Source organism: Moschus berezovskii, chromosome 12, assembly GCF_049115385.1.
Source record: "Moschus berezovskii isolate FMDL1 chromosome 12, NW_MosBer_1.0, whole genome shotgun sequence".
NCBI lineage: Eukaryota > Metazoa > Chordata > Mammalia > Artiodactyla > Moschidae > Moschus > Moschus berezovskii.
In genome coordinates this window covers 50,985,172-51,013,029 of record NC_142471.1, presented here as the reverse complement: position 1 = coordinate 51,013,029, position 27,858 = coordinate 50,985,172, and the positions used below count along the sequence as shown (strand labels likewise).

The window sequence follows — 27,858 nt, the reverse complement described above, 5'->3', positions numbered from 1 at the left end:
AATTTTGCTATTTGGGGAAAAACTAAAGCTACAATTTTTCAGGATTTAACTTGTGTTCATGTGTTCATGAAAGTGCTACTTAAACTATTATGTTTCCAAACTGACTAGTCACTGCTAAAATGATTATGCATTCAAAATAAAAAGAAAACAAGAAAAAAAAAAAATCCACACCAAAAACTGTAGGACATAACCAGGCCTAAAAATATATATTAGCTTAGCCTGGTTAACCAGAGAAGGCAATGGCAAGCCACTCCAGTTCTCTTGCCTAGAAAATCCCATGGATGGAGGAGCCTGGTAGGCTGCAGTCCGTGGGGTCGCTAAGGGTCGGACACGACTGAGCGACTTCACTTTCACTTTTCACTTTCACACATTGGAGAAGGAAATGGCAACCCACTCCAGTGTTCTTGCCTGGAGAATCCCAGGGACGGGGGAGCCTGGTGGGCTTCCGTCTATGGGGTCACACAGAGTCGGACACGACTGAAGTGACTTAGCAGCAGCAGCAGCAACCTGGTTAACACTTCATAAGTTGGCTTTGTGAATTTTCTAGTGAATATTCACTAAATGACCCGAGACTCATGAAACACATTAAATTTTAGGAGATCCCTAAACCCTCTCTGAACTGGGATGTGAAACTATATGTATAAGCACTTTAACAGGAAGAGTCAAAATCACTGACAGCTATTAACATAGTCAGACTACAGTCAGAATGTATAAAACCGAAAAGGATATTGATTTTAATCAATCAATAACTTTCTTTCCCATAGACCCTGGCTCAAGGTCTAACTCCACCATTTACTAACTCTGCGATCAGAGTAAGACATTGTTTAAAATTGCTTTAATTTCCCCTTCTGAAATATGTAAAATTGCACTATTATTTTTGCTGTGAGATTTAAGGGAATTAATGCAAGATGAAGCATTATTATATTGTCTGGCAGGTATTGCCCTTTCATGGAGCAGAGGAACTAAACAGCCTTTTGATGAGGGTGAAAGAAAAGAGTGAAAAATCTGGCTTAAAACTCAGTATTTAAAAAACTAAGATCATGGCATCCAGTCACATCACTTCATGCAAATAGAAGGGTAACAGGTGGAAGCAGTGACAGATTTTTCTCTTCTTAGGCTCTAAAATCACTGCAGATGGTGATGGCAGGCATGAAATTAGAAGACAATTGCTCTTGGAAGGAGAACTATGACAAACCTAGAAAATCTATTAAAAAACAAAGACATCACTTTGCTGACAAAGGTTCATATAGTTAAAGCTATGGTCTTTCCAGTAGTCATGTACAGATGTGAGAGCTGGACCATAAAGAAGGCAGAGCACAGAAGAACTGACGCTTTTGAACTGTGATATTGGAAAAGAGTCAAGTGTCCCTTGGACTGAAAGGAGATCACACCAATCAATCCTAAAGGAAATCAACCCTGAATATTTATTGAAAAGGCTGATACTGAAGCTCCAAAACTTTGGCCACCTGATGTGAACAGCTGACACTGGAAAAGATCCTGATGCTGGGAAAGGTCAAAGGCAGAAGGAGAAGAGAGAGACAGGAGGAGATGGTTAGATGACATCACTGATTCAATGAACATGAACTTGGGCAAACTCCAGATGGTGAAAGACAGGGAGCCCTGGCATGTTGCAGTTCATGGGGAGGCAAAGAGTTGTACGTGACTAAGGAACTGAACAACAATCACTGGCAGGTATTAAGCACTCTATGTGAGTTCAGTTCAGTTCAGTTCAGTCACTCAGTCATGTCCGACTCTTTGTGACCCCATGAATCACAGCATGCCAGGCCTCCCTGTCCATCACCAACTCCCGGAGTTCACTCAAACTCATGTCCACAGAGTCGGTGATGCCATCCAACCATCTCATTCTCTGTCGTCCCCTTCTCCTCCCGCCCCCAACCCTTCCCAGCATCAGAGTCTTTTCTAGTGAGTCAACTCGTCTCATGAGGTGGCCAAAGTATTGGAGTTTCAGCTTTAGCATCAGTCCTTCCAATGAACATCGAGTTAGCTATTGTTAAAACAACAAATGAGGGAGATTGAGAAGGACAAAAAAGCTAGGATGAGAATTAAAAAAGCAGAGAAAGATATAAAAAGTAAAATAAAACACTTACTGAGAAGTTGTCACAGCCTTTGCTAAGGGTTAGAATTTTTTTCCAGAAAGGGAAAAGAAATTTGGAAGTGCTCTTGTAATTTACCAAACTGTTGACAAAGCTCCATGTTATAAGATTTTAGGGACATTCTAGAGCTATGCTGTCCAGTTAGCAACATGTGGTTATTCACATTTAAAATAATTCACATTTAAAATAATTCAAATTAAACAAAATGCTAAAATTACATTTCAGTCTAGTTACATTTCCAGTGTTCCATAGCAACACAGGGTTAGTGGCTACTGTGGTGGGCAGCATAGCTACAGAATATTTCCACCATCACAAAGTTTTATTAGATACTATGAAATGGGAGAAATTGCTAAGTTGGAATTTTTTAAGTTGCAAGTGACAGAAATGTATGTTAAAAAAAAAAGATATGTTGGGAAATAATGTGGTAGGTTAGAGAATAAAAGGAAAATTTTTAAGAATTAGTATAAATCTGGGGACATTGTAACCTAAAAATGGGGACTCAAGAAGGACTCCTCTCTGTGTGTCTCTGTCAGACTTCATTCTCTCCCACTGACCATGAGCTTTCTCCGTGTTGTCAGCAAACTGGGCTACAAAGAGTTCAGATTCATTTCCACTTTAATACATGATGCCACAGTCTTCCAATTCTTTTTTTTTTCCTTTCAGTCCCTGGATGGACTCAGATTGGACTGGTAAAGATTTTCTGTCCATTCTTTGTAGCAGTCACTGTAACTAAGGAGGTAAAATACTCTGATTTGTTCAGTTTGGACAATTTCCCACTGCTTTAGCAAGTGTCAGTACCAGAAAAACAGAGGACAATGATGCATGGACTGGAACAGTGTTAGCATCACAACAGTCACTGGCAGAAGTGTGACGGGGTTAGCTGCCCCCAAATGTGTTTTCTTTAGTAACATAAATCTCAGAAAAGTCTCCCAAATCGCATCCCAGAGCTGCTTTCATGATTTTTTATTCTTATTGTATAATGCCATTATTTTTCCCTATCAGTAATAATGTAGTTTTCAACACATGTTAATTAAAAAGATTGCTCTAGTACTTTAGCAAACTGCAAGTGAAACATTCATTTCCTGCTTTGTACTGAATATCTGTAAACTGAAAAAGAACAGTTGCTGAGTCAAACAGTATTTTTTTTTATCATAATGTTGACAGGAAATTGAATTACAACACTAAGATTTTCATTTATGCTGACTTTTTTTCTCTATTGTATAACTCATGCAATTATATCTTTATTATACCTCCTGCTGGCATACATATACCAAGAGATGTGTTAACAAAATAAGAGCAAAAATCATATTTAACTTACATCTTCTATATCCTTGTCCAGCGCTACAATTCTTAGAGGGGTGGTCAAATTCAGACTGTCAGAAATAGTTGCTCCCACTGGAGCAGATTCCAGAATATAGCCTTGATAACTGGGCATTGTGAAATATGGGCTCTGATTGTTTTCATCCAGTATTTCAATATGTAGACTGGCAAAAGCGGGAAGAGGATGACCATTGTCCTGTTCAGCCTAAAACAAAGTAAAGAAAAGATTAAAACATATGTTATGGAATCCTTTTAGAGTGCCATTTTTCATACTATATATAAGGATTCTCTTTTCAGTTGGTATCATTACAGAAAGAACCATTTTAAGGTTAAAAAAACCATTGGAAAACATGAGGAAATGGAAGTCCAGAGAGGCTTCATCAGTTTTTGCTTTCCTATCTTCCAACCCAATGTATATTTCAAAAAATTAAAAAGAAATCACTGCAATGAACTTTCATTATCTGTAATTGCATATTACAAGGAGAAATAATAGTGCTGAAATAGAAAACTGCCAAGTGAACACATTAACTGAATTGATGATAAAATATTTAAATAAAAGACAAAGACTCATAACTCATAGAACTATTGTTTCTATTTTTGTCTTTTTCATGTCTTCTTATTCCTCACTAATAATTAAATCCCCAAATAATTCAAAATTATACATAGATTTAATAGATTCAATCTACATTTGTTGCCCATGGAAAGTCCTCAAAAAACCCTTATACAGGGCAGAGACAATTTAAATAAAATATTTATTATTAGTAGCAGTAGAAATTTAAATATTAGTTAACCATAAATATGTTATTCAGGTAAAATAAATGTTCCTGCATTGGGAATTTTTTTTTTTTTTACTTTTCTCCTATTAAGTTTAAGAAATTGATGACAATTTATATTTCCAATAAATTTTACTAGGTAATCTCCATACACATGTTATAAATGGGTGAACACCAACCTTTAACATCAACTCTTGACATCCTGTTTTTTTTTTTTTTAAGCATCTTACTATATGTCTATACAGATATTTTATAAGGAAAGATTTTATCACAACTGACCTCTATAAAATCTTCTCCAAACTTTAGAAGTAATCATTGACATAATTTAGTGGCATACATATACCAAGAGATGTGTTTTATTTATATATTTCAAAATAGATTCAAATTCTGTTATAATTTTTATTGATATGTTCCCCCCATTTTTGCAGTAGTTGTATTTTGAAACCAACTAAGAGTTAAATCTCATGCGACGAGTTGACTCACTGGAAAAGACTCTGATGCTGGGAAGGATTGGGGGCGGGAGGAGAAGGGGACGACAGAGAATGAGATGGCTGGATGGCATCACCGACTCGATGGACATGAGTTTGAGTGAACTCCGGGAGTTGGTGATGGACAGGGAGGCCTGGCATGCTGTGATTCATGGGGTCGCAAAGAGTCGGACACGACTGAGAGACTGAACTGAACTGAAGAGTTAAAGTTAAATCTTTTCTTTTAAATCCCATAGTGCTTTCCTATGTGATACAGTGACATTTGGCTATGAAAATTTATAAGCAGTTTGATACATATCTCTGTTTAACATCAGGCCTCTTTTTGTCTTTGTTCAGTTGCTCAGTCGTGTCCTCTTTGCAACTCCATGGACTTCAGCATGCCAGGCTTCCCTGTCCTCACCCTTATCTTCACCATTGAGCCTCTAGAAGATAATTTTCTCTTTTTTCTCTTGTAATTTAGCAATTTTATTCATTGGAGGGCAGGTGACAAATCAGTGATATTTGGTAGCATCAGTGAGTTTGCACCAGGAAAAATCACTTCACATTATTATTATTATTATTAAAAATATTTAAATACATTTATGCTAATTATAGCAATGAAATTATGATAATTAATAAACCCATTGTTAATCTTATATAAAGGATTTTTTAGAAGAAAAACTTCTTTGTTTTTTACCATTTTCATAGAAATTTCAATATATTAGATTTCCTTTACAATGTTATGCAATTTATTTTCTGTATTTAAATTTTCATCTGAGAGTGGATTGCCAGAATGCTTCTGGGCATAAAATGTTTATGAGCCCCTGCTCTGCATTAAAGACAATATACTGGAAATAATGTGTAACCTTTTATGTAACATTGTATCCTTCTGTCATAACCATATGTGTTCCTGATACCAGGAGCCTAGATAAGTTCTTTTTGTATCCAGCTGTTGTGATTAATTTGTGCTGAGACTTGGATGTTCTAGAAATCCCCCCTGTGACTTAGAGCAGGCTTTCTGGACACAGTTGACCAGGGTAAAAGGTACAGTCCCTGACTAGAAAATACCACCTTTCACTGTAGGAAACTAATTGGTCCATATGGGGTGCCAACCCAATGACCTTGATCTGATTGAAGCAGGAACAGTTCACACACATAAGTCATTTTGAACAAGACATTTGAAGAGACATTCTCTCTCTCCTTTTATTTTGTTTCTAATTGTTCTGAAAGTCATTATGTTATATCCTGGACACACAAGTAATGCTATGAAAAGTAACAAATTTCATACACATACACAATTTATGGATGGTGAGGGGGAAACAAAAAGCAAAGTATATAATAATAAAAGATTTTATTTTACATTCAACTCATATGCTGCTAATTTTTACTGCCAGCTGTGAAGGCAGGAAAACATGTATTATTTGCATAATGGAAACAAAATGATCCAACAAAAAAAGGGAAAATACTAAATTAGATCTATGGAGACAATTGATTTCCCCATATCTTAAAAAATAACGTGTAAAGGCAAGGCTCTTTCTGTTATTTCTCTAGGTTTAGTTTGCTGTTAATATGACTACTATTTTTGGATTGCTACTATATATTTTGCCCTCTTTGGGGTATTTCAGATGTGCCAACTAGGTTTCTGTCTCCAAAGTCCACATTCTTAATCTATATTATTTTGCCCCTCTAAATGTGAAAACATATACTTTCGTGTTGATGAAAAAGCAAAAAGTTTAGTTTTATGTTAAAGGTCACACCACATCTAAGTCCCATACAGAGTAGGGCCCAGACTCAGGTCTCCTGATTCAGGAACATTCACCACATGACTCTCTTAATTTAGAGAATGTAAATGAATATCCGAATGTAAGATTAATGGAAGGAGAGAAAATTAATAGATGTTCCAGATAGAATTACAGTTAATATATGTCACTCAAATTAATACTATTATGATTTTCTCTTTAGAGGGCTCATACATGAAACCTTTCATCCAATCATCTCTTCTTCTACATAATAAAAATAGAAATTCTCAAAAGTCTGACATAGTCTGCTTCTCTGTAGTTGCTAGTGAATGAGATGAGAAGCATGAAAAAGCAGGTTACAGTAGTACTTAAAAAAATCACCTAATCCCATAAAATAACCTTATTTATATCTACAAAGCCTGTAGTTACAAGTTAAACATTATATTTAAAAGCTAAGTTTTACTTGGCGAATATCTGGGCATGAGTCCCATTTTCAGTAAAGAAACCAAAGTAAAACTAAAGCCAAAACAGAATTATATAAAATATACTGTTTAGTTACTTTGAAGAGCAAAACATTAAGAGATACAAACTACCTAATTTTCATTATGAAAACAAGCAAACATTGATAACCTCCTAGCTCCCTGAACCAGAAGACTGAGAATGCAGAATAACTCTTTTTCCCTGTTGGTTGGTGGCAGGCAAGGTAAGATTCCATGGTCTGTAGTATGCATGCGTGCTAAGTTGCTTCAGTTGTGTCTGACTTTGCAACCCTATGGACTGTAGTGTGCCAGGCTCCTCTGTTCGTGGGATTCTCCAGGTAAGAATACTGGAGTAGGTTGCCATGACCTCAGATCTTCCCAACCCAGGAATTGAACCCGTATCTCTTATGTCTCCTCTTTGGCAGGTGGACTCTTTACCACTAGCACCACCTGAGAAGCCCTCAGATAAAAGATCATATTAATATTGCCAACTAATTAATAGTTAAAAATAAGTGTATACTGTTGCTTCTTGGCCTTTCTTATACAATTACATTGCTTTAAAACCTAAGAAATTACTTTTATTTAGACTTCACTACTCTAAAAATTACAGAATTAAAATATAGAATACTGTATTACATAAAATAGCCTATTTTTAACAATTATTAAAAATATTTGAGAACTTACAAAACCGTGAAATATTTTATCAGATAAAACACACAGTGTTGTTCTGTATATTACATGACTGATTTGTTTGCAATGTCACAAATATAGCAAAGGAGTACATTCCTGTTTGGAAATAAATACATTTCCTATTTGACAAAAAAGAAAAGATATCTTTACCAGGAAGACTGTGAATAACACACTCCCAGAGGGGTTTATAATATGACAACAAAATCATATTGACACATTTTCCATCTAGAAAATATTTTTAAAGTGAGGTATATTTTATCTTCATTTGATGTGAGAATTTGCCCACTGTGTTTATAATTTATTGCAATGAAAACATGAATTCTTGGAGCTTCTGTATATCTTTCTGTAATAAAAAATCTTTCTCTTTGCTTAGATTTTGAGATATAAACTGACACTTGAATGACTAAAACAATTTTGAATGATTTAAAGAAGAAAATCCAGTTGCTCTTGGGAAGAGCACAGATTCAGAAAACTCCCAGGAAGCACAGATATATCAGACTATTTGGCTGATAGTTGAACATAAGAATCATCTTGGCCATAAATAGCAAGGCCAAGCAGAGACAAAATTATGATCGTCATTGTGTAGTAACATTTTTCTGGAGTGCTTCTAACTCATGCTATATTCCCTTTATTTTGCCCTGCATTCCGCTTTCCCATTCAATGAAAGTCTAGGCTGGATTCTGATTTCATCCCCACAGACTATTCTCTCCACTAGGAGACACCTCTACTAAGATGTTTCTGTGAAGTGCTTGACTGAAATAGACCATCTGGAATATTTGAATTTTAAAAAATCAGCAATATCAAAAAATCTATCTCTATGTGGTTTATTTCTCAGAATCTAGAAAGTAATGAGTGAGAGTTTCTTATATGTACTAGTCCATTCTTGAGGGGAAAGAACAAAGGCGAAAAAAACTAGTGAGAAAAATTGTTTAGTTTTCAAGTTTTTAGATATCTTTTTAGTTTCATTTTCTACACATCAATCAAAAACTATGAAGAAAGGTTACTTGTGGATTACCATGTAGGAGGGTTAAGGTAGTTTCTGTTTGTGAAGGGCTGTGTCGTGGTGAGATATGGAAAGGACTGCTCAGAGAGGGGCTTTCATGTGAACATTTTTACAATATTTAGACTTGCTGTTGTACTCAGTGACCTTTGCAGACAAGAGGGCCTTGCCAAATTCAAGGGACTGTGACGAGAATGGATAAATTGCTTTTCTTTTTCCAAGCAGTTGTAGGTCACCTTCTGAAGAAGGAAAAAGGCCAAGTAAAATATAACCTCTGTGTGTCTTTTGTCAGCTTGAACATTTGGACAGCCACTATCTTCAAATGAAATAATCTGTTTCTGTTCTAACTAACCCAGCTGGGTGAATAACAACATGAGAAAGAGGACATCATATACTCCTTCCTAGTACTGATTTTCATAATTGATATAATAGTTAATTATTTAGCTTCAGTTCAGTTCAGTCACTCAGTCGTGTCTGACTCTTTGCGACCCCATGAATCACAGCACGATAGGCCTCCCTGTCTTAGTACTTAGAATTTTTAGAAATGTGAACAACCAATAGTAAATAAAAGGATACAATGTTCTTTATTAGGAAACAAAAATAATGTGCTATGTGATAATCTACCAGATTGAAAAAAGTAGAACATAAAATTCAAAGATCAATATCTGGCAAATGTTTCAAATATGTCAGTGGATTTCTGAAAGTGTATTATTCCTAGAGACATCCATGGAGGGGTTGCTATTTTATTACTGATAAGAACTAATACCTGAAATTTCTGTGGGGTAAGTTTCCTAAAATGTTTATAAGACTTTCACTCTTCGTGGCCTTAAACTTCCTTACCTTATAGATTTTGCTACTGGGCAGAGAAAGTGAGCTTACTTTTTACTTAACTGCTAAGTTAAGATGTAGTATATGTGTGTATTATATTCATTCAACAGGAATCTGTAAGAATAGGGAGTGGTATGTATAGCTAGAATATTTCCAGAATTATAAAAGTATGTCATTCATAGAATTTGTCTTTTTTCCTATGGCTAGACAACATCAGCTCTGATTTTTTTTTTTCTTATCATAATCCTGGCTCATTAAAAGTCCCTATTCAATCTTTCCCAAAGAGAACATCTAAGGCTTTTTTCTCTCCTCTTAATTTCTCTCTCTCTTTTGATAAACTGACAATACATACACCATAGCAGAAAGATAGCAACTTATACTTCACAATCTCTGTAACAGATTTAATGAATTTTGGTAGGTCTCTCATGTTCATGGGAAATATCATCCTTTTTATTTTGAGAAGTGATGATTAATGATCTGTGACTTCCTACTCTGTCTGCCTCTAATGCCTGATCTTTAAAATCAACAGAGTTTTTCTGTTGGAAATTCATGTAGTAGGCAATGTTTCGATTGGCTTGAAGGCAATATGGAGCAGCCTGATCTAATTTTTACTTTAGCAATACCTATTGGCAATATGGGGAGATAGGCGGGATGCATGAAAAAGAGACTAAAGCCTTAGAGATCACTCGTGTGAGACTATGGGCCATGAGGATGAAATGTAGAGAACTGCAGAGGGCATGGAAAGTTGGGGAGAAATTTAAGAGAGACTCTGTATAGGACTTGAAAAGTGATTAGATAGGTCCATATGGGATCTGGTGTCTCAGAAGTACAGGAAACTTCTAGCTTGGGTGACGGGTTGATTGTCATATTATTAATCGAAAGAGAGAAGATGAGGTTTCAAAAGGATAGGTAGTTTACTACATTATTAATTTGATTCAGCTGCTAAACACTCGGGGCAGTTGTCCAGCCAGTAATTGGACATATGGATGTAGAAATCAGAAGGGAAATACGTCTAAAAGCATTATCATACTTGTGACTTCCTTGAGGCAGTGCTTTCATACATTTCTGTCTCCTCGACACCAAGAAAAATGTCAGGCCCCTAATGAGCACTCAAAAAGGATTTAGCAAACTGAAAAACTAGCAAATGTCATATGGCTTAAAGAAAGTGAATCCTAGTTTCCCATTGAACTCCTGTGAAGTAAAGTATAATCGATATCATTATTCAAATAGAGGCCAAATATTTTCTAGAGTTGTACTATTAGACATTCATGAGCAGGATCAAGAGTTGTAGTGGCTGTTCTTTTAGACCTCAGTCATCTCTTGCATGCTATTTCCCTTGACTCTCAAATTACTAAACAACATAACTCAACAGAACTGGCATATTAACTCCACTATTTAAGCTTATCAATTTCAATTCTGTGGCTCATTTTCTGTGTAATACATATGTATGTATATATATATATATATTTAATGTATATATCTGTGTTATATATATATGTATAATATTTTTAGAGGAGGATTGTTTGCTTATTTAAGTACAGTCATAAATAGCTTTTAAGTGTTAGTCGCTCAGTCATGTCTGACTCTGCAAACCCATGGAGTGTAGCCTGCCAGGCTCCTCTGTGCATGGGATTCTCCAGGCAAGAATACTGGAGTGGGTAGCCGTGCCCTTTTATAGGGGATCTTCCCAACCCAGGGATCAAATCCAAGTATCCCACATTTCAAGCAGATTCTTTACCATCTGAGCCACCAAACTGTCTTAATACAGATATAGCTTCCCTGCCCCACCCTGCCCCCAGGGATTTAATTTATTGGAGAAGTTCATTGCATTTCTATTCTGGACAGAGACAGGATAAAATCTGTCAAATACATACACTTTCAAATGTATGTATTTAAATTCAATGAAGATGCAGTACCCATATCCAGCAGCCTTAAATTATTTATGTGCCAGGGAGAAAACCATTATAAGAAATATTTATTGAGCACTTCCTATATGCTGTACATGGACAGGGGTATGGCCTTGGGCCACAATGTTAAAAAATATATTATTTAATACAATCTGCCCTCCCTCCTCGGAGAAGGCAATGGCACCCCACTCCGGTACTCTTGCCTGGAAAATCCCATGGACGGAGAAGCCTGGTGGGCTGCAGTCCATGGAGTTGCGAAGAGTCAGACAGGACAGAGCGACTTCACTTTCACTTTTCACTTTCATGCATTGGAGGAGGAAATGGCAACCCACTCCAGTATTCTTGCCTGGAGAATCCCAGGGACAGGGGAGCCTGATGGGCTGCCGTCTATGGGGTCACACAGAGTTGGACACGACTGAAGTGACGCAGCAGCAGCAGCAGCAGCCCTCCCTCCTATAAAGGTCAAGAGAAAATAAACAGGCAAATCCTGTATAGACTGATCAAAGCTACCACACGGAGGGATTTCCAATCAGAGTCCATGCCTTTATAGAGGAACTGACTGTTTCTTAGCATCTGAAGCATCAATGAGTAATCAATGTGAATTAGACTGTTGATTTTTAAAGAGAGAGAGAAATGACTTAAGAAGAAAAGCAAATTCCTAGAAGTTAGAAAGAACATGGTGAATTTAAGACAGTGTAGTGAACTGAACTGAACTGAACTGAAGTGGCTTAGTATGGTTGGCACAGAAAGTACACCTGGTGACTGATGAGAGCTTAGTGTTAACTCTGCCATTACATGGAGAGAAAGGAAGTTAAAGGTCAGCCTGCTATACAGTATAAGTTGGTCAATGAACAACAATATGAAAATCAGAAGGGCCATGATAAAATGACATTTGTGATAGCATCATGACCCTTGTTATTAGTTGTTAATTAAAGAGATTTAAATAAAAAATTATGTTTGAACAATTGAGAAACAGTGAATTATTAATTATTTATTCATTTGATCCTCAGATGCCCAGAGTATAAATATATAAAGTATAAAAATATAAATATATTTAATATTTTTTAAAAAACACTGCACTTATAATAATGAAAGTGAATGCTCTGGATTTTGCTAAGATATTCCATGCAAGAATTAATTCATTTTCATCTAGGATCTAAAATGAGCCTTCATGTTTCTATTGCATAGTTGTTTGTTTGATAAAGGTGATCACATAATCTTTCATCCAAACTGGGACACTTTTGAAGATGAAAGAAGTGTTATGAATAATTATACAAGAACAATAGGCATAAATATGAACTGTCCTGGGCAAACCCAGGACTGGCTATGATTCTTGTTCAAAATGTGTATTTCATTTTAAAGTATACCTAAATTATTGGAGTTCTGTAAAATTTGAAATAGGATGTTCGTTTTGAAAAGAAACATATTTGTCTCTTTGAATTAGATGTGTTTTAATCTTTTAATATTCTACAGTTGGTGAACTACTACATCTTTTCTTCCTGGTTTCACCTTTCATTGTTATTTACCACAATACTGAATAAATCACTGGCAGAAATAGATAAAATGAAGATGACAGATCTCTTATTTGTGATATTTACTGGCTGTTAAATGTGCATACAGCTTTTTAAAGAATTCTTCTTCAGAGCCTAGAAGAGGATACTTCATTTTATTTTTCTTTAGCCTCAAAAACAGAAATTGGGATCAAGTCCAATAAAATAAATTATGACCAATGGAAAATGAAGCATTATTAAAATAAGAAAAAGGGAAGAAATTGAAAGACTTACTACAGAGGAGAACTAACAAATTGTAACATTTCAATGGATCTTTATACAAAGACACAATACTCAGCCATTATTCAAGCAGGTGGCATATTATTAGTCTCACAGATTGATACCTTTGCTTATTATCCTCTTGGTTGCACACAGAACAATAATTTGAATCTAATAATGTCTGTAGAAATTTCCATTAATAATATAAAATGTTATTAAAACATAAAAACATTATCTGTGGTCTGTTCCAATTGATTTTATCTCTATAATTGATGGACTGAGTTTCACTATGCCTGGGTACACCAGGACAACTGACTTTGATAATAAAGAAAAATAATTGATTTCAGGTTTCAAATGAGGCAGTTTGGAAACAATGCTTTGTCAAGTTTCTTAACTCCCACAGAGTACAGCACCACAGGGCTCCAGGTAGATCCAGAGGAGACAATGGATACACATTTTGTAGTTTTATATAGTCCAATGATAATTAAAATAAAATCATGCAAGGTGAATCTCATCCATCACTATTTCACACAAATGGTAAAAGAAGTCTTTCTTTGTTGAATGACTCCCAAACTCCTACTGAATGAAATATAAGGAAATTGCAATTGAACATAAGGTTTTCTCCATGGTCTAGCTCTATACCTCACTTCTCTTTTAACTGCTTGTAGCCTGGTATGTCATGCTTCCAAGATTTCACTTCTGTTCTTCCTTATGTTCAAACACATTTCCCGGTTATATTCATTAGCCAAATCTGTCCAATACAGCAAAATTTAGCTTGGGGTAATTTCCAGAAAATCTTCCCCGAGTCCCCAGATTAATTTAAATGTGCTTAGTCTGTGCTTTGTTAGTGAGTTTTACATTTCCTTCCTGTTAGCAGCTGATGTATTGTATTTGATTTATCAGCTTATATGATTTCTCCTCCTTCTAGATTCACGTTCTTCATGGACAAAGAAACACTAAAGAAATACAGAATCTAGAGTGTGTAATATAATTGGGCCAACAAAATATGTCCTAATTTGAGCTAAAGTCAAATGTATCTCTGTATTACTGTTTGCAGTTGCACTGACAGATAATTAAACCCAGACAACCATTTCTAAGCAGCTGCATCTTAGTGAAGTAAAATAGTATGGCTTTAGCATAGATAAACTTAAATTTGAATTTCAATCCTGCTGCTTATTAATGATGTAATTCTGATTCAGTCACTTTCCATCTGAACTTTCAGTTCAGTTCAGTTCAGTTCAGTCTCTCAGTCGTGTCCGACTCACCGCGACCCAATGAATCACAGCACGCCAGGCCTCCCTGTCCATCACCAACTCCCGGAGTTCCCTCAAACTCATGTCCATCAAGTCGGTGATGCCATCCAGCCATCTCATTCTTTGTCGTCCCCATTTCCTCCTGCCTCCAACCCCTCCCAGCATCAGAGTCTTTTCCAGTGAGTCAATTTGTCGCATGAGGTGGCCAAAGTATTGCAGTTTCAGCTTTAGCATCAGTCCTTCCAATGAACACCCAGGATCGATCTCCCTTAGAATGGACTGGTTGGATCTCCTGGCGGTACAAGGGACTCTCAAGAGTCTTCTCCAACACCACAGTTCAAAAGCATCAATTCTTCGGCGATCAGCTTTCTTCACAGTCCAACGCTCACATCCATACATGACCACGGGAAAAACCATAGCCTTGACTAGACGGACCTTGGTTGGCAAAGTAATGTCTCTGCTTTTTAATATATTATCAAGGTTGATCATAACTTTCCTTCCAAGGAGTAAGCGTCTTTTAATTTCCTGGCTTCAATTAGCATCTGCAGTGATTTTGGAGCCCAAAAAAATAAAGTCTGACACTGTTTCCACTGTTTTTCCATCCATTTCCCATGAAGTGATGGGACCAGATGCCATGATCTTTGTTTTCTGAATGTTGAGCTTCAAGCCAACCTTTTCACTCTCCTCTTTCACTTTCATCAAGAGGCTTTTGTGTTCCTCTTCACTTTCTGCCATAAGGGTAGTGTCATCAGCATATCTGAGATTATTGATATTTCTCCCAGCAATCTTGATTCCAGCTTGTGCTTCTTCCAGCCCAGTGTTCCTCATGATGTACTCTGCATATAAGTTAAATAAGCAGGGTGACAATATACAGCCTTGACGCACTCCTTTTCCTATTTGGAACCAGTCTGTTGTTCCATGTACACTTCTGACTGTTGCTTCCTGACGTGCATACAGGTTTCTCAAGAGGCAGGTCAGGTGGTCTGGTATTCCCGTCTCTTTCAGAATTCTCCACGGTTTACTGTGATCCACACAGTCAAAGGCTTTGGCATAGTCAATGAAGCAGAAATAGATGTTTTTCTGAAACTCTCTTGCTTTCTCCATTTGTACCAATAAGCAAAGTACTAAGATTATGACTACAACTCAATGAAAAATAGACATAAAATATGTATGACACACATGCTCAGTAAACTTCTTTACCTTACTTTCTTTTAACACTTTAAAAGCATTTTTAATGTCACAGGGCTGCATATCTTCTTTATTGTATGTGTAGCCATGAAAAGGTCAGACAACACACACAAGATTTACTGTGTGTCCTTGCTTATATTTGTTCTTTTACTTAGAATGCTCTTCTCCCAGCCCCTATCTCTACTTGGTAAATTCATATTCTTCCTTTGTTAGACAGCTCAAATCTTACCTTCTCAGTAAAGTCTTTAAGAATTAATTAACACATCATGTGGGTTTCCACAGTACCTTTTTAATGATTTTATTACAATATAGTAGATATTAAACCAGAACTGTAAGCAAAATAGATTCCCTTAACTTTGAAAATTTTTGTGGTCCAGGATCCTCTTTAAGATTAAAGAAATAATGAGACATATATTAAAATAATTTCTGGACAAACAAGATAAAGCATAACACATTGTCGTTCAGTTTTGTCCAACTCTTTGCCGCCACATAGAATGTACTGTACCAAGCTCCTCTGTCCATAGAATTCTCCAGGCAAGACTACTGGGGTGGGTTGCCATTCCCTTCTCTAGTGGATCTTCCAAACCCAGGGATTGAACCCAGGCCTCCTGCATTGCAGCCTGATTCTTTACCATCTGAGTTGCCAGGGAAGCCCCCATTAAAATAAAAAATTATGTATATATAAATCCAGGTACTTTTAAAATATATTCATTGGTTAAGCTTTTGTGGTCAAAAGCTAAATCCACTTGGTGAAACAAACAGACAAAAACCAAAAATCAAAACCTAAACTAAATGTTAGAAGATGTGATAAATTACAGTATGTAAATCATACACCTTTGATCAGGGTATTTATTACATATAAAAATATTCAGTATTTGAATAGCACTTTAATGTGTAAAGTAATGTTAAAGAAAAACAGCACCGTATATTCTGTTGCACTTCACCATTTTAAAGAAAAATTGGCTAATTGCAGTTCAAGTTAATTTTCATTTTTATAGTATAAAAGCCCCTAGAGTAGTCTCTACAGGATTTGTTGATAAGCATAATAACATTAGAACATTTGTTATATTTATAAACACAAGAACATTAAGCAATTAGTTAAATTTACCTTAATAACCAAATCAAATTTCTGGTGAAAGTCTCTATTTACTGGCTCCAGGAGACTAAGTTCTGCAGTCCTAGGATGCATTTGAAAAAATCGTGGGTAATCCTCAGGAGTCCCTGAAAGACATTGACATTTCAGCACATAATTGAGAACAATAAGTAATATGTGTATCTGCTTTATCTATTTCTTTTCATTAACTGAAGAACAAATTCACGAATTCATTAGTAAATTAAGTTTCAAAATTATGCAGTCTAAGGAAAGCGGATGAAAATGTGGTTTATCTCTAATTAGTTTATGAATAAGAGGATGGCATTACTTCTTGTTTGGATGATTTTCCAAACATCTTTTATTAAGTGAAATCTTTAATTAATTTGAAGCTTCATTACATAAAAGAGATATTAAGTTCATTGATAATAAATTTCGAATTATAAAATTGTATTTTAATGGTACATACATCTAATTATAACCTGAATAGTCTTTCAACATACAGCAAAAGATGATAAATAATTTGTACCAAATATCAAGTCGCTTGAATATTAAAATGAGAATATTCTGTTACAGCTAGACAAACATTTTTATTAAAATAAATATTCCTTTAATTATATCAATCACTTTAAATAAAAAAACATTAAAATATTAAATAAAATATTTTGATTTACTTTAGTGTCTAGAGAGGATATTTCTAAAATTCAGCCATTTTAGTGAACTGGATTTTTCTTAAATTGTATCATCTTCCTTTGTATAGTACAGCATTCTTTTTCTCAAAAGAAGACAAAGCGTAAGTCAAATCAAATAAGTGTGGAATATATGCATTTGGCTTGACGATAATGGTAAGAACAAAATATGACTGCCAATTATTAAATCCTACATTGTGCTAAGTGCTTTATGTGTGTTTGTTAGTTGATCAGTCATGTCCAACTCTTTGCAGCCCCATGGACCATAGCCCAGTAGGTCCCTCTGTCCATGGAATTTCCCAGGCAAGAATACTGGAGTGGGTAGCCATTCCCTTCTCCAAAGGATCTTCCCAAGCCAGGGATCAAACCTGGGTCTCCTGCAAGCCAAATCTTTACCATCTAACCCACCAGGGAAGCCCTTAAATGCTTTATATAAGTAATCATCGATACCACTGTAAATTATTCTCATTATAACCAGGAAGACTTAGGAGATTTGCAATATTGAGTAATTTGTCCAAGGTCAAAGAGACAATGTCAGACAGAACTTGTATTCAAATCCAGGTTTAAAGATGTAAATTATATTAAAAAATGTGTTAATTGCTATAGTCCTCTGCTTCAACAAGAAAGAAAATTTTCCTGGGCTTATGTAAGGGGAGAAAAATTATGCTAGTTAAATAAGCTTAAAAATTCAGAAATAATCAAATTTGCACATGAAAATTAAGTATATGATAAAGGATCACTACGGATGCTGATTGCAGCCATGAAATGAAAAGACGCTTACTCCTTGGAAGGAAAGTTATGACCAACCTAGATAGCATATTAAAAAGCAGAGACATTACTTTGCCAACCAAGGTCCGTCTAGTCAAGGCTATGGTTTTTCCCGTGGTCATGTATGGATGTGAGAGTTGGACTGTGAAGAAAGTTGAGCGCTGAAGAATTGATGCTTTTGAACTGTGGTGTTGGAGAAGACTCTTGAGAGTCCCTTGGACTGCAAGGAGATCCAACCAGTCCATTCTAAAGGAGATCAGTCCTGTTCATTGGAAGGACTGATGCTAAAGCTGAAACTGCAATACTTTGGCCACCTCATGCGACGAGTTGACTCACTGGAAAAGACTCTGATGCTGGGAGGGATTGGGGGCAAGAGGAGAAGGGGACGACAGAGAATGAGATGGCTGGATGGCATCACCAACTCTATGGACATGAGTTTGAGTGAACTCCGGGAGTTGGTGATGGACAGGGAGGCCTGGTGTGCTGTGATTCATGGGGTCGCAGAGAGTCGGACACGACTGAGCGACTGAACTGTACTGAACTGAAAGGAATCATCTGCAAAATTTGGGGAAAATGGATTCTTAGTTCGGAGCATTTACCTATTAGGAGAGTCATACAGAAAATGATTAAAATTTATTCTATTTTTCATACAATATACTAAAGTAAACCACAAATGGAGAAGGTATTTATGTACAATAAGCAATAAAGCAACGGAAGTGCTAGTAATAGGTGAAAATGTGGATGGATTCTATTCTAATGTGAGAGTGGGCATATCTTTTCTATGTGTAGCTCATAATAAAGTATCAGTAAGGGAAAGCAGCTATAAATTTAATGGTCTTACAAAACTGCATGGCAAGATGCAATAAACAAAGTAATGGAATTATATTATAATTATCTTTAAATTTAACACTTTGGACTTTTCACTTCCTGCATTACCCAAATCATTTCACTTTTATCCCATTTTATACTTGAAAACTATAGTTTTTCTGCTACAATAACTCTTTCTAAGCAATTTCATAGATATCTTTAGTTCTCTTCTCCCATGAGATCATATGATATGTGGTTCATACTTTATTTGTAGTATTTAAAGCCATGCTTTTTTTTTAAACCATGTATTTTAATGTATCTTTTGACTCTATCCATAGACTGTATTCCTGCCCAACCTCATGTTCATATCTACATCATCTAATATAGTAATTGCCATACTATCAAGTGTAGTTAATGAAATTTTTTTTTTTAAAAACGCTTATTTCCTTTTATGTATCTCAACCTGAAAGTGAAAGAAAGTGTTAGTCACTCAGTTGTGTCCAACTCTTTGTGACCCCATGGACTGTAGCCCAGGCTCCTCTGTCCATGGATTCTCTAGGCAAGAATTTTGGAGTGGGCTACCATTTCCTTCTCCAGGGCTTCTTCCCCACCCAGGGATTGAACCTGGGTCTCCTGCATTGCAGGTAAAGTTGGCTGTTTGCAACTGAGCCACCATGTCAACCCCCTAAAGACTTAAAACAGACTTATGCTTATGTTCATAAGCACATTTTAAAAAATTTTATAGTCTAATCTCTACAACTAACTTTTAATACATGTGTAGTTCTAGATACCAAAGACTTGAAACAGAATTACTTGAATTTTCTCTATGGACAGTATTTCTAAGTAGGCTATAACATTATATTTTGAAATCTGTGTGGCATCTCTAGGTGACTATAATATGCATCTGTGGGGTTTAAGGGGTTGAGGATAAAGTTAAATTCCATTCAATAGTTACTTTGAAGCAAACTTCAAAAGTGTCTCTTCTTCATTATAGATGTATTGTTTGTTTTAGATGTATGTATCTCTCTGGATAGTATAAATCATGCAGAATAGCTACATCCATATTTTAGCAAAAGCAGTTTAAGAAAAGTGACATAATGATATTCTTATCAGTTTTGCATTTGGTATGACTAACAGATATTCACAAGAATGGATTAAAATGACTTCTCTGAAATTCTTCAAGGAAAATTAGCCAAAGGGTATAATGTGTTATAGTTCCTTGGGGTAATCATAATCTTTCTTCTTGTTGGCTCCAATAGCCCTTATTTAATTGTCACATACTTTTTAGAATTATGTAATGGAATCACTATTTTTAGAATTATGTAACAGTAATGGTACCCAACCAATGATAAAATAATAGTTGATCAAATAGTGTAAGCTTTTAAATTGATTTTTCAATTTTTTCTTAGAGAATTCTTTATGAGCTGATACAGAGAAAACTACCAACAAAGGATTACATACTATATTGAAATTGTTTTGCCTCCTCAATAAAAGTGTTTCTACTTATTGTTCACATTTCATTGAGACTGATTCTAAGGGAAAAATATTTTTAAGTGGTTATTTTATAATTTATTTATATATAAAAATAATAAAATTTCTAAAAATCTGTTATTAAACTTTAAAAAAAATTGAAAATATTTTTTTCTACACAATTTTAGAGCTATACCTGAGAATGTAAAATGTTAGAAGATACAAACCAACAAGGATGGAATAGAGGATGCCTGGCCTATCTGATGGTGGCTGGATATTCCGGTCCTGATCAATGGCTTGGATGGGTGGCGTAACAATGACGGGGTTCAGTTCTTCCTGGAAAAATAAAATCAGAGAGTTTAGTTCAGTTTTATTACCTCAAAGAGAATTGACACTCAGATATTGTTGCCTGGACAGCTAGATAACACCTGAATGAGTAAAGTCAGATTTCAAAATGTGTAATTTAACACCACAAATTAGTTAATTTTGAATCTGAAAAGGGAGCAAGATGCCCTCAAAGTCAAATGAAAAGACTTAGTAACTTTGTACATAGGGCTTTATATCACAAATGTCTCCTAAAAGGAGAGCAAGGAAGAAGTATATTAATAAATTTTGAATCTTTCCTAAATAATTTAATCAAACATATAAGGTTATCAAGTATAGTATTTGTTTTTGGCTTTAGACAAGATTTGTAAATATATTTATACTCTTTTCTCCCTAAATGATGACTTAAAGTTTCACATAAATTATATTAAAATAAATGTTTTAAGATTTGATGTTTTAAGTCAATAGAAATCAATTGTATGTTTCATATAGTTAAACTTAATTATATATCATGTAGGTATATACATGTAACTTATATACATATTATTATATATAATATACATATTATATATAACCATATATATATTATTCTTATCTGCAAGAATATTCTGTTTAAAGATATAATGCATTTCTGATGTCAATGGCATCAAGTTTTGCTATCAGGACCACATAATAAATATGCTTAGGCTTTGCTGGCCATGCAGTCTCTGTTATAGCTACTCAAGTCTGCCATTGTAACACAAAAGCAACCAGTAGACATGACTGTGTCTCCATGGTGAATAAGATGTAGTTTGCTAGCCCTGTGCTAGATTACAATAGGCATGCTGGAAAGACAAACATTTACTCTGCACAGATAAGTTTGGGAAACACCATATTATTTTTTTTTTTTTCCAGCTGGATTTATTTATTTATTTATTTTTTTAAAAAAGAATTTTATTAAAAAAGCACAAATGCAAAGAAATGAACAGAGGAAAATTTATGCATCGAACCTGGACTGGTCACTTATGATAATATACATGCTACAATTCCATTCTCTCCAATCATTCCACCTTCACCCTCTCCCACAGAGTCCCAAAGACTGTTCTATATACCTATGTCTCTTTTGCAGTCTCTTATACAGGGTTCAGGTTACCATTTTTCTAAATTCCATATATATGCGTTAATATACGGTATTGATGTTCTTCTTTCTGGCTTACTTCACTCTGTATAATTGGCTCCAATTTCATCCACCTCATTAAAACTGATTCAAATGCATTCTTTTTGATGGCTGAGAAATACTCCATTGTGTATATGTACCAAAGCTTTCTTATCCATTCATCTGCAGATGGACATCTAGGTTGCTTCCATGTCCTGGCTATTATAAACAGTGCTGCAATGAACATTGGAGTACATGTGTCTCTTTCAATTCTGTGGGAAACACCATATTAAATAACATTTTAAAAATCTTAATTCACTTTACTACAAGTTGTTTCAGAGATTTAAGTGTATTAATTTGCCTAACAACTGCCTAAGAAAAGGGTGTTATTTGTATACTTTCTAGAATCATTTATTAACATCTTCTTGCACTAACACCCTTAGAACACAGTTTAGAAAATACTGCTTTAAGTTTGTGGAACTCTCAGACCAAATATATAAGTGGTAATTCTGAATGGAAATACAGTGTGTCTCAGTATCTCATACACATTCTAAGGAATCATTGCAATGTTCTTATATATTATTTCTTCTCAACTAACATAAGCTTGAAACGTATCATGCACTCTTGTATAAAATCTGTAGTTTCTAATCTCAGCAGAAATGTATAGTTGTGGCATTCTAAATGACACCAAAAAAGCAATAATATTAATTGTTATGCACAAAACTTAATGTTATGTTATTAAGTTACATTAGGCCTACAGGCATTTTAATAATTAAAGGTAACTATTATTTAACTTATATACAGAGTACATCATGAGGTACACTGGGCTGGAAGAAGCACAAGCTGGAATCAAGATTGCTGGGAGAAATATCAATAACCTCAGATATGTAGATGACACCACCCTTATGGCAGAAAGTGAAGAGGAACTCAAAGGCCTCTTGATGAAAGTGAAAGAGAAGAGTGAAAAGTTTGACTTGAAGCTCAACATTCAGAAAACGAAGATCATGGCATCTGGTCCCATCACTTCATGGGAAATAGATGGGGAAACAGTGGAAACAGTGTCAGACTTTATTTCTTTGGGCTCCAAAATCACTGCAGATGCTAATTGCAGCCAGGAAATTAAAAGACGCCTTGGAAGGAAAGTTATGACCAACCTAGATAGTATATTAAAAAGCAGAGACATTACTTTGCCAATAAAGGTCCATCTAGTCAAGGCTATGGTTTTTCCCATGGTCATGTATGGATGTGAGAGTTGGACTGTGAAGAAAGCTGATCGCCGAAGAATTGATGCTTTTGAACTGTGGTGCTGGAGAAGACTCTTGAGAGTCCCTTGGACTGCAAGGAGATCCAACCAGTCCATTCTAAAGGAGATCAATCCTGGGTGTTCATTGGAAGGACTGATGCTAAAGCTGAAACTGCAGTACTTTGGCCACCTCATGCGACAAGTTGACTCACTGGAAAAGAGTCTGATGCTGGGAAGGATTAGGGGTGGGAGGAGAAGGGGATGACAGAAAATGAGATGGCTGGATGGCATCACCGACTCGATGGACATGAGTTTGAGTGAACTCCGGGAGTTGGTGATGGACAGGGAGGCCTGGCGTGCTGTGATTCATGGGGTCGCAAAGAGTTGGACACGACTGAGAGACTGAACTGAACTGATTGCCTGGTAGGCTGCAGTCCATGGGGTCGCTACTAGTCGGACACAACTGAGCCACTTCACTTTCACACATTGGAGAAGGAAATGGCAACCCGCTCCAGTGTTCTTGCCTGGAGAATCCCAGGGACAGCAGATCCTGGTCGGCTGCGGTCTATGGGGTCGCACAGATTCAGACATGACTGAAGCGACTTAGCAGCAGCAGCACTGACCAATAATTTAGAGGTCACATACATCTTAGGGGCTCTGTCCAAATCATTTTCTCTAATGGGCTCTCCGTGGTCTAAATGCTATCAATATTTTCCTTAAAACAAACAGCTCTCTGTGGGGATAACTTGTGTGTGTGTATGCATGTGCCCAGTCATGTCTGACTTTCTGTGACTGCATGGACTGTAGCCCACCAGGCTCCTCTGTGCATGGGATTCTCCAGGCAAGAATACTGGAGTGGGTTGTCATTTTATTCTCCAGAGACTCTTCCTGACCCAAGAATCAAACCCACCTCTCTTAAATCTCCTACATAGCCAGGTGGATTCTTTATCACTATGCCTCCTGAGAAGCCAGGGATAGCTTACACTCTATTCATTTCTTTAAATGTGGATTTAGAACCATGAAAATGTTAAATCAATATCAAAATTACTACATTAAATCCATTTGACCACTGTTGTGCTCACCCAATGTGCTGTGTGTTGCACTGTGCTTAGTCGCTCAGTTGTGTCCAACTCTTTGCAACCCCATAAACTGCAACCTACTAGGCTCCTCTGTCCTTGGAGGTTCTCCAGGAAAGAATACTGGAGCGGGTTGCCATTGCCCTGCCCAACCCAGGGATTGAATCTCAGTCTCCTGCGTTACAGGCGGATTCTTTACCACCTGAGTCACCAGAAAAGCCCCACAATTTTTCTTTTACTCTCTATTTAGTAAAATCTTCAGACTTGAGATGCAGATAACAGACCCTGTTTAAAATTTAAATATCCTTCGACTCAGCATTTGAATGATACACATGAGTAACATACATATATTATACTGAAACAGCTTAAGTGTTTTAAATTAAATCAAGACATTATAAAAATCTCTAAGAATGATCTATAGAAAGTTTTCCCTGGTATGTTAAAAAAGTAAAAACAAATATATACAGAGACAACTTTGGAAAGGTAAACTGAGCTCATAGAATGACTAGTATCTCTGGCTTATTATCTTTAATTATTATAATTCTTAATTTTGATTCATTCCAACATTCACCCTTCTATGTATATGATACTGGACTCATCATTGCTTAGATTTGTGGTCTTTAGTTTAATTGAATAATTCTATACCATTTAGAAAGAGAATAGTTATGTTAAAATAGTAAAAACTTCACCATCAACTATAAATATATTCTAGCACTGATAATTAACTGATTTAAAATTTTAACAAATTATATCATTTAATACATAAATAATTGAGCTTACCATTTATTATTAAACTACTTTCATTAAATTTGATGTGCTCTTTGCACTTAGAAACTTCTCTTTTCAATACCCTTCTTAAAAATCTACTTAAATATCCAATTGGAATTTAATTTTTTTATACTCTCCATTTAACAAAAAAGTAAGATATAGACTACATGAAAGAAAATTCATTACACAATTTTTTAACAACAATGTCAAAGTCAATTTTTGGACATTGTTATTCTCATCTCTTATTATATTTAAGTACACCATTTTCCCAGAAGTTTTTGAAAATATTTAGCTAGTTTCCAGAGCCTCTTGATGAAAATGAAAGAGGAGAGTGAAAAAGCTGGCTTAAAACTCAACATTCAGAAAATTAAGATCATGGCATCCAGTCCCGTCACTTCTTGGCAGATAGATGGGGAAATAGTGGGGTGCTCCAAAATCATTGCAGATGGTGATTGCAGCCTTGAAATTAAAATACATTTACTCCTTGGAAGAAAAGCTATGACCAACCTAAACAGCATATTAAAAAGCAGAGACATTACTTTGCCAACAAATGTCCATCTAGTCAAGGCTATGGTTTTTCCAGCAGTCATGTATGGATGTTAGAGTTGGACTATAAAGAAAGCTGAGCACTGGAGAATTGATGCCTTCGAACTATAGTGTTGGAGAAGACTCTTGAGAGTCCCTTGGACAGCAAGGAGATCCAACCAGTCATCCTAAAGGAAATCAGTCCTGAATATTCATTGTAAGGACTGATGTTGAAGCTGAAACTCCAATACTTTGGCCACCTGATGCAAAGAACTGACTCATTTGAAAAGACCCTGATGCTGGCAAAGATTCATGGCAGGAGGAGAAGGGGATGACAGAGGATGAGATGGTTGGATGGCATCACCGACTCAATGGACATGAGTTTGAGTAAATTCCTGGAGTTGGTGATAGGCCTGGAATGCTGCAGTCCATGGGGTTGCAAAGAGTTGGACACTGCTGAGCGACTGAACTGAACTGAATTCAGTCAGCTTCTTGTCTGTTTACTATATGTTAACTAACAGAGAAAGGACAAACAAACCTAAGATATTCACAATACTCTCATATAGACACGTATATACTCAATGTCTTTTCTTAAGAAATTAAATTACCATTTCTGTTTTTCTTTAATTAGTTGTGATCTTTTCAAATGTCAGAAATACCAAATTGTTTGAAAAAGTGTCATATATTTTGAAATAGTTTCCTCCTTGTGAATATTTTTTAAAATGTACTATCAATGTGGGTGATATGGGCCAAGTCAATTACTTTGAGCTTTTTATGTGATCACAGAAAAAAATAATATTTAAAACTCTACAACCCACTAACAACCACTGTTAATAGTCTGAGGTATTTTCTATCAGAATTATCTATATATCTATTTTTAATAAAATTTTTAATTTTATTAGAAAACTGAAATTTACAATGTGTTTATATTATTCACTGAGTACATGGCATTTAAAAACAACATCATTACAGAAAGATAATGAAAATACAAAGTCAATACCTACGGGATATGGAAAACATTATCCACTGAGGCCTTAAATGTAGTAGACTTTACATAAAAAGGAAAAGCAATGAGTATACAAGTATACAGCCAGTTGAAAAAGTTAGCAAGATCAACAATATTCATAAAGAAAAAAAAGCACCTAATACATACCAGGTATTAATGCATTAAAAATAAAGATAAAATTGAGAGGCTCAACAGAGTCAAAGCAGCCTTAAAAAGCTTCTCTAAAAAGGGAAACATCAGGTAACAATAATCAACAAGAAAAATCTGGCAAATAAACAATATCCAATATGGGAATTATTCATAGAAGCATTAAGAATATAAATAATAGAAACAACTTTATGCCTATACATTTGAAGATTAGTTGTCTTTATACAGGGTTATCATTACCATCTTTCTAAATTCCATACACATGTGTTAATATACTGTATTGGAGTTTTTCTTTCTGTCTGGTTTCACTCTGTATAATGGGCTCCAGTTTCATCCACCTCATTAGAACTGATTCAAATGTAGTCTTTTTAATTGCTGAGTAATACTCCATTGTGTATATGTACAAAAGCTTTCTTATCCATTCGTCTGCAGATGGACATCTAGGTTGCTTCCATGTCCTGGCTATTATAAACAGTGCTGCAATGAACACTGGAGTACATGTGTCTCTCATTTCTGGTTTCCTAGGTGTGTATGCCCAGGAGTGGGATTGCTGGGTCGTATGGTAGTTCTATTTCCAGTTTTTTAAGGAATCTCCACACTGTTCTCCATAGTGGTTGTAGTAGTTTGCATGCCCACCAACAGTGTAAGAGGGTTCCCTTTTCTCCACACCCTCTCCAGCATTTATTGTTTGTAGACTTTGGGATAGCATCCAATCTGGCTAGCGTAAAATGGTACCTCATTATGGTTTGATTTGCATTTCTCTGATTATGAGTGATGTTGAGCATCTTTTCACGTGTTTGTTAGCCATCTGTATGCCTTCTATGGAGAAATGTCTGTTTAGTTCTTGGGCCCATTTTTTGATTGGGTCATTTATTTTTCTGAAATTGAGCTGCAGGAGGTTCTTGTATATTTTTGATATCAATTGCTATTATTTTCTCCCATTTGCTATTATTTTCTCCCATTCTGAAGGCTGTCTTTTCACCTTGCTAATAGTTTTCTTTGCTGTGCAGAAACTTTTAATTTTACTTAGGTCCCGTTTGTTTATTTTTGCTTTTATTTCCAATATTCTGGGTGGTGGGTCATGGAGGATCCTGCTGTGATTTATGTCGGAGAGTGTTTTGCCTATGTTCTCCTCTAGGAGTTTTATAGTTTCTGGTCTTGCATTTAGATCTTTAATCAATTTTGAGTTTATTTTTCTGTATGGCATTAAGCAGTGTTCTAGTTTCATTCTTTTACAAGTGGTTTACCAGTTTCCCCAGCACCACTTGTTAAAGAGATTTTCT

The 27,858-nt window shown here is 35.7% G+C and overlaps 1 protein-coding gene across 16 annotated transcripts in view; it reads right to left on the bottom strand.

Moving 5' to 3' along the window:
- PCDH15 (protocadherin related 15) overlaps positions 1–27,858 on the bottom strand; it is an 870,688-nt gene that overhangs the window by 383,457 nt on the left and 459,373 nt on the right. For all 16 annotated transcript variants that reach the window (XM_088842500.1, XM_088842496.1, XM_088842498.1 and 13 more), the window contains 3 exons: positions 20,579–20,687; positions 16,636–16,748; positions 3,433–3,639 (listed from right to left, as the gene is read on the bottom strand). In XM_088842500.1, the coding sequence (XP_088698626.1) occupies positions 3,433–3,639; positions 16,636–16,748; positions 20,579–20,687 (429 nt within the window). The remainder of the gene's footprint in view (positions 1–3,432; positions 3,640–16,635; positions 16,749–20,578; positions 20,688–27,858) is intronic.